The 13,825-nt window shown below is 58.2% G+C and overlaps 1 protein-coding gene across 1 annotated transcript; it reads right to left on the bottom strand.

Moving 5' to 3' along the window:
- Nucleotides 1–1,535: 1,535 nt before the first annotated feature.
- Nucleotides 1,536–13,430, bottom strand: Asap (ArfGAP domain of ASAP; the record flags this gene model as incomplete). The annotated part of the gene is given in 12 exon segments (XM_037223377.1): nt 1,536–2,874; nt 3,336–3,425; nt 4,996–5,091; nt 5,279–5,292; nt 5,667–5,763; nt 6,746–6,880; nt 7,978–8,211; nt 10,419–10,638; nt 11,295–11,389; nt 12,093–12,220; nt 12,859–12,955; nt 13,303–13,430. Coding segments are annotated over 12 exon segments (1,454 nt in total), but the record flags the coding sequence as incomplete, so codon positions are not given.
- Between the last annotated feature and the right edge of the window lie 395 nt (nt 13,431–13,825).

Here is a 13,825-nt window from a genome sequence, read left to right as displayed (position 1 = left end):
GTGGTGAAGTGTTTTACTTGTAAGTGTTCTCTGGATGGGAAAATCAAAATCAGTCATCCAGGCTGCAAAAATAAACATTACACTGACCATGTCCCATACAGCAGACATGACTCCATGAGCTGAAATTTAAACCAGATGTGGCCAAAATTTCAGCATATGTCCAAAATTAAACAATAAATGCCAGTTTCAATCAGTTTCTACAGAAAAACCTGCAACACAGAAGCAAGCCATAAATTGTGTTGATTCACCAAATGGTATTGAATCTGGCAGCAAGCGACACGAATGAATTACGTAAAATGTAGGATGGCAAGTAGCTTCTGTGCTGAGATTACGGCATCAGCTTGACCAAGGAAAACCCAAAGCGACTTTACAGGACTTCAGGTGCCACTCTTTCCCAAGCAGAGTAATACAAGGGTAAGCTCACTCTTCTCTTTCAGCTTCTCTAAAACACCCCTTCCCCGCAAATCAAATTCTTATATTTTTATTTGGAGCCGCATGCGCGTGTTATTATTACCTGCATCAAACGCCCGCCACGGAAACGTGACCCGCCGATACCACAGTGCCGAGGTTCTGCGGAAGGTACGGAAAACCTCTCGGGTAATGTCGCAAGAGCGCCACTTTTACACCTGGTTGCGTTTTACGATTTGATAATACGCAACCACCATATTTACAAATTAGTTTCATCACCACCGCCCCCTTATCCAATTTCTCGTTATATCCTGCATCCTTACGACGCCATTTTTGTCCATGTCCGGTGCAGGGTGCATGCTTCAGCGATTACTGGGCCCAAGTATCCCCTGGTGAGTTACCATGCCCTGGTGGGGCCTCCGTCCGAGCGCCGAGTACATAGCCCGAGCAAAACCTCGGTGTATCGGTTCCTGGGAACGTATGGTCATGTCTTTGCCAATCGTTATCTACTCTCCTCTCATTCGTTATCTACTCTTCTCGCCAAGCGTTCCAATCCAAGCAACCAAGCAAGTTCCATCTCGCTCTCGGTGCGGCGTTGACTCGGCCCAAGGGGGCTGAACAAAGTTAACACTATTTCAATCGCTACATGACGTATGGTGCAAGGAAGCCAATGATAAGCGAGACCACTATGTGTGGCGGGCTGATTATGTAGATGACTCCTGTCTTGGATCTGGCCGATCAATAAGACGTGCAAACAGCGGCGACGAAACATGCCGGGGAGGGTGCATCCTTGGACTTATGCAATTCCTATTAACGCCGTCATTTTGCGTTAAGGGTGAATGGTGAAGTGATGATTGATGATGAATGTCACCACCACCACATAACACCCCCTTATATCTTCCGCTAATCGTGCTAAGTGACGTAGCAGAATACTCCGATTTAGCGGCCGTGCCCGAGTAAGGATAAATGCAACAAATGTTAAGAACCCAGGGGAAGTTTTCCCTGCAGGCGATAGCACTTGAAATAATGCGCGAGGCCCCAGTGCCATAATCATGTTGTTTTCCAGGCGGGCTGCTAGTACCAACTTCATATCCATCCAACTATCCTTCTTGACGAAGACGCTCTGCATTAATCGCCTCCTTGTATTATGCTTTCGCTCAGACATACCACCAACATGCGCGCACCTTCTGGTGTTTAGAATCGCTCACTTGCGCCGGAAAGTGCCCGTCTGGGACTGACACAGGGGAAAGTGGGACACTGGGGTCAAGCGGACTGGCTAGGGCTGGGCGAGAGAGCACTGGCGAGGCTCGCGCACGCCCACAGACATTAACCAGCAGCACGCACGCGCTCGACCACACGAAAAGAGTATCAAGAGGCCGGACCGAGCCGACACAGTCCAGCGCCGAGCCGCAGGGTCAACAGCTGATTCGCGATCGCATACGCAGCAGCCGTCAACAACGCATACACAGGAATAAATAAACACGCCATGGAAACAGGGCGACGGCCACATGGACGCGCGAGCCAGGCGGCGCCCCACGCCGGCCGGCTGCGGTCGGCGCGTCAGCGGCGCCGCCAGGGAGCGGCCGGCCAGCAGGCGGCACCACACCACGTGAGCATGCCAGGAAGCACAACTGAGCCGCCTGGCCAGACGGACACCCGGCAGCACGCACACAGCAGACGGGCGGCGTCCGCCAGCGCCCTGGAATGGTACTGGATGGGGTAGGGAGTAGCAGACTACACAACTGAACCCTCCCACAGCGACAACTTCGCCACGGAAACAACGGAGGCCACACCGCACAGAGGAACTTCGCGACGGGCAAGCACATGCAACAGTGCGATCGGCAATGTAAATACTCTACCGCTATCCTTCAACTAGGCTAATAATTAAGTTTTGAACAGTTGTCAGTCCAGGCAACTTCCATAAAATAAAGCGAATGGGACTGTTTGAAAATACCAGCTCGTAACAATCATAGTTGACCCCACTGCCCTTTGTACGCGGACACAGACAGGGGCTCACGTCGACTCGCCGCGCGCGGGTCGGCGACCAGCACGACCCCACACTTCGTGGGGCACCTGATGGGCAGCAGCCTGTCTTGCCACTGGCCGCTGTCGCCCGCGCGCCGCCGCCAGATCCCGCGCGTATCAGGGCATCTCAGGAACCAGCCAGACTCAGGCGCGCTGCAGCCGACAGCTGCTAACTGGAGCTTACGCAAGCTAGTTACAAAATAGTCCATACAACACGAGTTGCTCGAATAGCGGCGACCATGTTCTCGGTTCACCCGCGACAGCTGGCGTCATTCATGTGTACTCAAAGTTCCGGCGCCGCCCGCGAGGTATTGCCCTCGGTCAGTCGTTCAGCATGTACACGAACGACATGGGGAACATGCCGCGCCGGTGTGGCTGGGCCTCGATGCAGCCTTCCATCCAGTCTTCGTCGTCCGTACTCTCCGCCAGGATGATTATAATCTGCGAACGCGGCGACAGAACTCTAGATCACCACAACATTTACTCGAGCCTCTGAGCATGCAAATGACGGCACACTTTTAGTTCATAAACGTGTCCTTCGAGTACATGTGTACCACAAAAGCCACAAAAGCACGGCATGTTTCGTATTCCTCTGATCGGCCTCTAATTCACGCAGAAGCACGCAGCACGTTCTACACCTCTGGACAACACATCTATGGATAATCCATGTAACCTCCCTATTCAATACGGAGTTAGCTAGAAGTCAGAGGTAGATACATAGCCACAAAAGGACATAGTTTGGGATGCACAATTTCAGCGTCCACATTCTCCCACCCAGCAGAACCACAGCTGAGCACGAGCACCCGTTCGCCGTCTCGGAACGAGGCCTGGACGCCACGGGCGGCGGCGAGACGCGGCGCGGCGCCGCCTCCGCCGCACGCCGGCCCAGCCCGCTCGCCTACCTCTCCCTCGGCGAACGTCAGCTCGTCGTCGTTGTCGGCCTCGCAGTCGTACATGGCACGACAGCGGCGCGGCCGGTACGAATCGGTCCTCTGTCGACAGAGGGGCCGTCAGACCCGCCCTCGTCCCATGCGCGACACGCCACCACGTGCCTCACTCTCTCCGGGACACAACACACGCCACCACGCGCCTCACTCTCTCCGGGACACAACACACGCCACCACGCGCCTCACTCTCTCCGGGACACAGGACACGCCACCACGCGCCTCACTCTCTCCGGGACAAGGGGCACGCCACCACGCGCCTCACTCTCTCCGGGACACAGGACACGCCACCACGCGCCTCACTCTCTCCGGGACACAACACACGCCACCACGCGCCTCACTCTCTCCGGGACACAGGACACGCCACCACGCGCCTCACTCTCTCCGGGACACAGGACACGCCACCACGCGCCTCACTCTCTCCGGGACACAGGACACGCCACCACGTGCCTCGCTCTCTCCGGGACACAGGACACGCCACCACGCGCCTCACTCTCTCCGGGACACAGGACACGCCACCACGCGCCTCACTCTCTCCGGGACAAGGGGCACGCCACCACGCGCCTCACTCTCTCCGGGACACAACACACGCCACACGTGCCTCACTCTCTCCGGTACAAGGGACACGCACCGCGCTTCACTCTCTCCGGGACACAACACACGCCACCACGCGCCTCACTCTCTCCGGGACACAACACACGCCACCACGTGCCTCACTCTCTCCGGGACAAGGGACACGCCACCACGTGCCCTGCTCTCTCCGGGACAAGGGCACGCCACCACATGCCCTGCTCTCTCCGGGACAAGGGACACGCCACCACATGCCCTGCTCTCTCCGGGACACAACACACGCCACCACGTGCCTCACTCTCTCCGGGACACAACACACGCCACCACGCGCCTCACTCTCTCCGGGACACAACACACGCCACCACATGCCCTGCTCTCTCCGGGACAAGGGACACGCCACCACGTGCCCTGCTCTCTCCGGGACAAGGGACACGCCACCACGTGCCCTGCTCTCTCCGGGACACAACACACGCCACCACGTGTCTCGATCTCTCCGGGACGAGGGACACGCCACCACGTGCCCTGCTCTCTCCGGGACGAGGGGCACGCCACCACGTGTCTCGATCTCTCCGGTACGAGGGGCACGCCACCCCGTGCCTCGCTCTCTCCGGGACACGGGACACGCCACCACAAAACACGCCGGCACACAGGCTACGCATGCGTGCATCACAAAGGTCTGGTCATGCTATCAACCGAAATCCGGCTCAAAACCCGTGAAACGGGTTCTGACCAAGCAAACATGGTCACGTAATATTCACGTCACGCACATCACAAAGCATGTCCCGCATGAGAATAAAGACGCGCTTAGACACTGATTGCTACCATAGCATGTATGCCGTATCGCACTCGCAGTTGGCGTTTTCAAGACCAGCAGCAATTTTTTTGTTCGTTTTAGTCCTCCAGTAAAACGCGCTTTGGCGCCGCCCGTCCCGCGACACAGACACAGCACGCGACGGCGCGTCGCCTGGCGAACCGGCGCGCCGCGAGGAGCCGGTGACTGCGGCCCAGCAGCGGCGGCGGCCAGCCCAGCGCCGGGCGTCGGTCGTACCTGCCGGCGGTGGCGGCCGTGCTCGGCCGTGTCGGACACGACGCTCGACAGACTCTCGGTGGAGCGGCCGTTGGCCAGCCGCAGCGGGCCGGGGCCGGTGGCCGGCGCCGGTGGCGGCGGCGCGCGCGGCCGCTGCAGGCCGCCCGCCGCCCGCACGCCCGCCACTGCCGACGGACGGCACCGGTCGGCACACGCCTCGTCCCGTGACACTGTGGCCGGGTGGCATCCGAGATAGGCGACGGTACATGGGGTCACGCTGGCGACGGCCGGTCGCCCAACGAACCATAGCAGGCGTCCCTATGCGGGGGCGCAGCCGGCTTAGGCACCCGGAACCCGGTCAATACGCATCACGCTGCTTTTTAACTTTCTATCGGAACTCTCTAAAGAAAAAACGAAAAATCCGAGCATAATGGAACTTTGCCTTCCCCCACCCCCGTTCTAAGTTGCGTTCTTGCATCGACTTTATTGTTGAGGTCAGCTTACACTCCAGAACGCAACGATTTTCTTTATGAGAAAATAAATACATCCTGGGTTAGAATACAACAACTACTGAATCTTCAAGTCATGAGCATTCCGTTCATCCCCAGATACAAAAGGACGCGTCCGGATGGCAGCTACACAGAAGAACTAAAATCGCAGCCAACCACGGGCCGCCCCTCAGCGGCTCTGACCTGGCCGGGGCCGCTTGGCGTGGGCGGGGCGGCGCGCGGCGTCCGGCCGACGCCCTGTGCTCGGACTGGACCGCAGACTGTCTGTCGACGACCGCACCTGCACACACGGGTCACAGACGCAGGTCAGGGTCACGCGCGCACCAGACACAGCACGTTGTCGGACCTCGCTCTCCCTGCCTTGGCCCGCACGGCGCAGTGCGACGTGCCATGGCGCTGAGGGTATCCTAGTAACATGATGGCTGACATCGGCCTCGGTATAGAATCCACTGTGCGTTCACCAACTGAGAAACCATCCTTAGTGGACATCGATGCAAATCTCTTCTGGAAAATTTGAAGAAGTGGTTTCAACCCAATGAATCTCGCATATGCTTATAGGTCTCATACCAAGGTTTTGTTTACAACAGGGGCTAGATTACTCCCGCCTTTACATATACAAAACAATCGTACCAATCGCGGTAACGCAATACAAATCCAAGCAGGCCCGACGGACATACAACCTTGGATGTTAACAGCCCTAGCGGCCCCCTCGCTCAAGCATCGGTGGTTCAGTGGTAGAATGCTCGCCTGCCACGCGGGCGGCCCGGGTTCGATTCCCGGCCGATGCATTTTGTCCAATCACCATTTCATTCTCACATCACCCTATTCAACACCTCAACCAACCAGAACGGCCTCGCAACCAATCGTTCCCATCCTGGGTTTGCGACAAGGGTACATATCACCACATCCCAAAAATATCGCTAGTTAACATCATGCAAAGCGGATGTAAAAAAAACAACATACAGCAGGGAAGCTTAGGGCCACAGCATTTGTAGAAACTTTGGAGCTGCTCCATCCAACGCCTGGCAGCGCGGCCGTAGCTGCGCCATGAGCGTGCTGCTTAACGTGTTGCTGTTGAAACTGAACCCGCTTCGTGGGTATGGCTTCGTGGCTGACAGCTGCCGTTTCTACTATTTCGCGGCCGTTTCTACTATTTCGGTACATATGACTACTGACTGATTATACCTGGTTATCCCTTAGCGCAAGCCCACGCTACCTTCCACAATTCATAGCGGAAGTGAGACACCTGGCCTCCACCTCACCTGGTGCCGGTCCTCCACCACCGTGGTGTCGTCGTCCGAGAAGTCCGTGCTGCCGTCGTCGTAGTTGCTCAGGTTCCAGCTGTCCACGTTGACGTTCTCGAACGCGGACTTCTTGCCGGCCAGGGCGTGTTCCAGCTGCGGGAGGCGCGGGTGTCCGTCGGCTCTCAGTTGACCCAACGTCGTTGGCGGGCGCCTCGCACCCGTCACTGCGCAGGACAATGTCTGCACCACAACGATGCAGCACCGGCGACGCACGAACACCTCTGGCTTATAACACACACGTTTTATACGTGCAAAGCGACGCAGCACTTGGTGGATGCTTGCCACTTTCTCTTTCAGCCCTGGTTGCAGAATTCGTGCCTCTTCAGGCGTCATGTTGTCTCCCCCAAATTTGCTGATGATTCTTCTATGCAGAAACTAAAACATCAAACAGCCTTCCTTAAATATAAAAAAGCAATAATAGCTACTTTTAAGGAGAAGAGTTCTTGAAACCCCCTCCCATCCCCTTCCTTCTCCATAAACCCCATAATAAAACACATCTTCCTTGAGCAAAAGGCAGCTCACCAGGCATGCACCAGCTTCCTGTGGGTACAAACCATACCTGCCTTGATACACACCACCTCACTGGATGCACACCACATAACCTGGTATGCCCATTTGTATGGATACACACCACCTCTCCAGTGCACAGCATCTTCATGGATACACATCATCTCCCTGGATACACACCACCTTCATGGATATGCACCACATCCCTGGATACATGCTGCCTACTTCAATACACACCTTGTACACAACACCTCCCTGGACACCCACTACCTCTCTGGACACACACTATCTTCATGGATACACATCACCAGCCTGTATACTCACATCTTACTTGGATACACACAAGTCTAAGGATTAACACTACCTGCCTGGGCACACAAAATCTATCCAGGGATATACAGTGTAGCTGGAAAAATGACATCTCCAAGCATATGCATCACCTGGAAAGATACACACCACCTCTATGAAAATCTACCACCTCTCTGGGTACACAACACCTCTATGAATACACAGTACCTCTAGCACATACAAAACCCACCTTTTCGCCTACATCGATGCACATATTGCACACAGCCACCCTGGATACACAGCATTTCTCCCAGGTACGTGCAACATCCCTGAGTGCACATAACATCTCACCGGAAGCTGCCTTTCCCCTACCCCCGCCCCCGCCTGGAACGCACCAGTTCTCGGCAGAGCGCGTAGCCGCGCTCCTCGGCGATGTCGCGCGGCGTCTTGCCGTTGTTGTTGACCAGCCGCGGGTCGGCGCCGGCACGCAGCAGAAGCCTCATGCACTCGGGCCGGTTGTGGATGGCGCAGTAGTGCAGCACCGCGTTGCCCTCCGCTGTCTGCGTGTTGAGTGAGTCGGTGTTTTGCACCAGGAAGTCGACGATATGCAACGAGCTGCCGTCGACCTCCTGCCAGCGGAGCGGGGACCGTCACCCGGCTGTCCTAGACACGCCGAGACGCGGCACCCGGTTATCCAGACCAATCAGCGTTGTCACGACATCAGCGCTACGGCAAAAACTTGTACCGGCAGGAGTGCTGCGATCACTTACACGCGTGATTACTTCTACTGCAAAAACGTGTACAGACTTGACTTGTACGCGACGTTACTTCTATTGAAGACTCATACACAACATGGGCTTACACGACAGAACGTATAATGCAAACACGTATACTCGTCATTACTTAACAGCAAAGACCTATATAGTCCTCACTTATGCGCTACACTTCTTCGACTGTAAAAACTCATACACGACATCAGTACTACACGACAAAGCTTAAACTGAAAAAACATATATCAGACATTACCTCTACCGCAAAGACTTGACCACAAGCCGTAACTGTAGCACTTAGGTCGCATATAACCTTTTGTAGTGGGGTTAATGTCGAGCATAGGTAAATACTTCATGAGTGTTTGCAGTAGGAATGTTGACGAATATTTGCTTTTGCGCCATCAGTTTTGTCGCGCGGCACTAATGGAGTGTATTAGTGTTGGCAGTAGAAATAATTTCGTAGCACTCCTATCGGAAGGATTTCTTTGTTACACTTCTTATGCATGAGACCTTTATCTGCGTCGAAGAGAAACATCGACCCACTGCCCCGACCAAACAGGTGCAGAGACATGTCACCCGGCTTCCTTGTCCATGCGGAGCACCAAGACACATCACCCAACTGCCCGACCAATCAGAAGTGACGAGATACGTTACCCGGCTGTCTCGACCAATCAAGCTCGCCGAGACACATCACCAGGTTTCCCCGACCAATCAGGGACGACGGATACGTCACCCAGTTGTCCCGACTAATCATAGGCCACAAGACGTCATTCGGCCGTCCGGACCCGTGAGGCATGACCACACATCACTCGGCTTTCGATCGATCCAGGCGCGCCGAGCACGTCGATTGGCAATCCTGACCAATCGGGCGCAACAGGCGTCACGCCGCTGCCCGCCCAATCAGCCAAATCGCCGCACCACTAGCACCTTTGATAGCTTGAGAACTAGGCGCACTGGTACCAGCCAGCGTGGCAATATGCCATCATGTGATTTCGGAACATGGGTGGCAGGCACAACACATTTTCTAAAGCAATGTGGCACTGCTTGCCTCAGAGCAAGATCGCAGAGCCAATCTTAGGTCTCAATCTGCGCCCCTCCCCAGGCATCGGTGGTTCAGTGGTAGAATGCTCGCCTGCCACGCGGGCGGCCCGGGTTCGATTCCCGGCCGATGCATTTTGTTATTGTCACAGCGTCGCGGTCTACAAACCAATCGTAGTTGGACTTCTACGCTCCCAGCACTTCACTGCAAAGTGGGCACCCAATCCGGTGATCCCGAATCTGAGCTTGTTCACGTAATGAAAAATAACCTTCCTCATAAGTTACGTCGCTGCGGAGGCCCATCCCTGGCTCGCCCTGCAGGCACGACCGTCAACATGGTTTACTCAAGCAATCCAACAGCTGATAACCGTCGCGCATGTCCGGCAAATGGGCAGCTCTTGATCGCGTATGGATTACGTGATCGACGACGATATTTTCGACCGCATGACTTGCAAATAACTGCAATATGAGCATACCTAAATGCATAACTGCCACGCCCTAGATGTCTCCATGGGCTGAGTCGGTTGATACTTCTGTTCCACATTTCAATGCAACCACGTCCATCAGTCACGCGTCTGATACACATATGTGACGTTACAGGCTGCTACACCAGTGGACGGCGTTTGCCTATGAGAGCAGGGTCCAGGTGTAGGCATCAGGCACACGTCCTTGACAAGGAACGACAGGGTTCTCTCCGGACCCAAACATTTGTAGCTAGCATTAGGTGCGATGAGAGATGTGCATTACCACCCTCAGTGAAATCAGCGTCCCCGCTGGCTCCAGCGTCCTCGCTGGCTCCAGTGCCCCCACTGGCACAGTGTCCCCACTGGCTCCAATGTCCCCTGCTGGCACCAGCGCCCCACTAACCCCTGGGCCACACCAGCGCCCCCGCTGACCCCGGGTCACACCAGCGCTTCCCCCTGGATGCTGACCCCGGGCCGCACCAGCGCCCCCGCTGACCCCGGGTCGCACCAGCGCCTCCGCCGACTCCGGGTCGCACCAGTACCCCTGCTGACCCTGGGCCGCACCTGTCTGACGGCCAGGTGCAGCGCCGTCTCGCGCAGATGACTGCCGGTGATGGGCGCCGTCAGTTCGGCGCCCTCGGCCCACGCCTGCAGCAGCTGGTACAGGTGGCGCGTGCTGACCGCCAGCTCCACGTCCTGCAGCAGCTCGTACTGGTCGCTGGTCGAGTGCACCACGAAGCGGCGCTCCACGTACTTGGCCCGGATGAACGCGTAGCGGTCCTCCCTGGCGGCGAGGCAGGACGGGGCGGCCGTCAGCACCGGCCCGACCGCACGCTGCGGCGGCTGCACCGTACAGACACAGCTGCTGGGACCGGGCGGGAAGGCGCTGCTGCTAGGGTGGGGTAGAGCGGCGCAGCTGCTAGGGTGGGGTAGAGCGGTGCAGCTGCTGGGGTGGCGCGGCTGGTCTGTGCAGTCGTGGATAACGTGGCTGAGTGACGCCACAGAGGGCTCGATTCCTAAATGGAGACATGCGGTGACATGAACGTCCTGATTTACCAACTGGCGTCTCCCATCGTGGCCGGCTGTCCCGGGCACGCCAGACACGCGGACAAGACAGACCGCCGTCACGTGCAACCAGCCGCACGACTGAGCAGAGCGTGGTGCCAGAACAGGTTCGGTTGATTCTGCTGGGGCGGACGTGAGGGCCCGCCCACGCAATGCTGGCGTGAAGGTCGAAAGTCCCGAATGGGTATGCCGGACTTCGGGACTTGCCGAACTACATCCCTGCCCGCGCTGCCCGAACAGAAGAGTGGAAGCAGAAAACTCAGGAGCAGAGGGGCGGCGTGGAGCGCAGACCGTGTAGTCGTGAGGCGAGGCTCGGGTCCAGAGCGGGCAGGCCGTATATTTACGACCACCCGCCACACAAAAGCCGACACTCACATGGACGCCGTCTGCTTCAGCTTCTTAGGGTACTCCAGCTTCGCCTCCATGATGTCGTTGAAGCCGTTGTTGGTCATCACTTTCGCCAACAGCAGCTGTAGCAGAGACGCGCAAATTAAAGTCATGTTATGACTGAACTTTGGGTCGAAAGCCAACGCTTGAATGAGCGATAGCTTCACGGGCGAAGAGGGAGAATACGATGCTCTTTCCACATATCCTTGCTGATATAAGCTGGCGCCCGTTGGCATGAATACGCGACATACCAGCGAACCGAGCCGCACTCAGCTGGACGAAACAGCGACAAGGTCCGTCGCTGCCTGGTCCTAGTACAGAACAGCGTGACGCCGATTACAGCCGCTCGACCGCACGGTACTCGATCCTGTCCCCCCCCCCCCCTCCCCTCCCCACAAGAAGAGCGTGTGTCGCACCTGCGTTCCGACCGCCTTTCCCAAACACAAGCTGCCGCGGCCTAAATGACCGCTAACTTCGCCCTGGCATGAGTATGACCGTGAAGCCCGCTATACGATGCGCATGAGGCTTACAAATGCGTGCCGTAAGATGCGCCGATTTTCTGATCAGAGCTCTGACCAGCATGCCGAGGTTAGTCAATTCTGGGCGGGCTAGAACGCAGGCTTTCTACTTTGGCACGGAAGCGATTATTGCTCGCGCCAAGTGACGCCTCCTGCCCTTAATAGAGCCGGCAGAAGTGACAGCCTCGGCCGACGGCGACACCACCAGACCTGACCGAGCGTGACAGTGGTGCCGGTGACGGTTGACGGTGACCGTGCCTGAGCTGACCTGGCTGGTGCCGACATGGTCGAGCGTCAGTGACTGGATGCGCGAGATGTGCACGCCCAGGTCGCGGTGAATGCCCGAGCACTCGATGCACACCACGACGCCGAAGTTGGTCGACAGCCACGTCACATCTGAGAACGGCCGGCGGACAGCTGAGCGACCGGTCACTGGTCACATGGCGTCACACAACTGACCTCGCACTGCGGGGATCTGCATCGCGTGCGGCACTGCAGAGCGGCTCTCCTTCGACGCGGCGCAGCATCGCCACCCCGAGGCGGTCAGGGCCAGCAGCGTCGTCATCACGGGACAGCCGGGGTCAACAGAGGGCGGTCGGGGTCAGCAGCGTCGCTATCCCGGGACGGTGAGGGTCAGCAGCGTCGCCATGCCGGGGCGGTCAGGGTCAGCAGCGTCGCCATGCCGGGGCGGTCAGGGTCAGCAGCGTCGCCATCTCGGGACGGTGAGGGTCAGCAGCGTCGCCATGCCGGGCGGTCAGGGTCAGCAATGTCGCCATCTCGGGACGGCCAGGGTCAGCAGCGTCGTTATCCTGGGGCGGTCAGGGGCAGCAGCGTCGTCATCACGGGACAGTCGGGGTCAACAGAGGGCGGTCAGGGTCAGCAGCGTCGCTATCCCGGGACGGCCAGGGTCCGCAGCGTCGCCACCTCGGGACGGTCAGGGTCCGCAGCGTCGCCCGCACACCCGTCAGCGGTGAGCCCAGCCCAGCCCAGCCCAGCCGTGCCGGGGCGGACCAGCCGGCAGGGGCGATGCGTACCGTTCCTGGAGCCGCAGTCGCAGCAGCAGTCGTTGCCAGGCAGCCGGAGCACGGCGCTGATTATGGACTGCTGCAGCTCGCGCAGGCCCTGGCTCACCTGGCGACCGGCCGTCGGCGGGGCGTCAGCGGCGGCGCCACCAGCGCGGCGCCACGCGGCCAGCGCCGGCCACCGTCCGGTGCGGCGCACAGCAGGCGCGCACACACACTATCGTACGCTGGACCCATGTGGCGCGGCTGTCCCACAAATGTTCAATCGGACTGCTGCTGACCACGTCGGCACGTCGGCAGCCCATTTAACTCATTACAAAAACTGGCCACGGGGACATCAAATAATCGCCGACATAAGAACCAGTCATATCAGCAGCCGCCACCGGCCGCAGGAGTTGGGCTGGAGAGAGAGAGAGAGCGGTGGGCGCGGGCGCCGCCGCCGGCACAGCGGCCTACCTCGTCGGTGGGCCGTCCGTTCTCGTCGAACACCTTCTGCAGGGCGCCCTCCTTGCAGTTCATCAGCACCGACATCCAGGCTGCCCGGTCGGCCTCGTCCTCGGCTTGCAGATGGTACGTCCGGTTGACTGCCGGGCGGGCGGACGTCAGCAGCGCGGACTCCCCCTCCGGCCAGCCGTCGTGCCGGCCGGACCCGCCTCCGCGGCACATATGGCGGTGTGAGGCGATCCCCGCCCTCTCATTGGCACACACAGGTGGGGAGGGTTTGAGTGCAGCGCACCACACGTTAAGCACGCGTTATAACGGTTTTGTGGACGGGGCTACAAGGACAGTCCTAAAGCGGTCTCAACCCGCATCCCTACACCACCGACCAATCCCCACCCCCGCCAAGGGATCACACATCCGCTGCATTAAACCGCTACTTCGCCGAGCAACACGTGACCCGGACCGTCTCCTCCCCTCCCCCCCCCCCCCCCTCCCCTTTCCTCCCCCCGTCCCGCCTGGCACCGGCCGCTTCTGACAA

The sequence above is a fragment of the Pollicipes pollicipes genome, unplaced genomic scaffold (assembly GCF_011947565.3).
Source record: "Pollicipes pollicipes isolate AB1234 unplaced genomic scaffold, Ppol_2.1 Scaffold_4881;HRSCAF=5763_pilon_pilon_pilon, whole genome shotgun sequence".
NCBI classification, from domain to species: Eukaryota; Metazoa; Arthropoda; class Thecostraca; order Pollicipedomorpha; family Pollicipedidae; genus Pollicipes; species Pollicipes pollicipes.
Note: the sequence above shows the minus strand (reverse complement) of the source record. Positions and strands in the feature narration are given on the sequence as shown.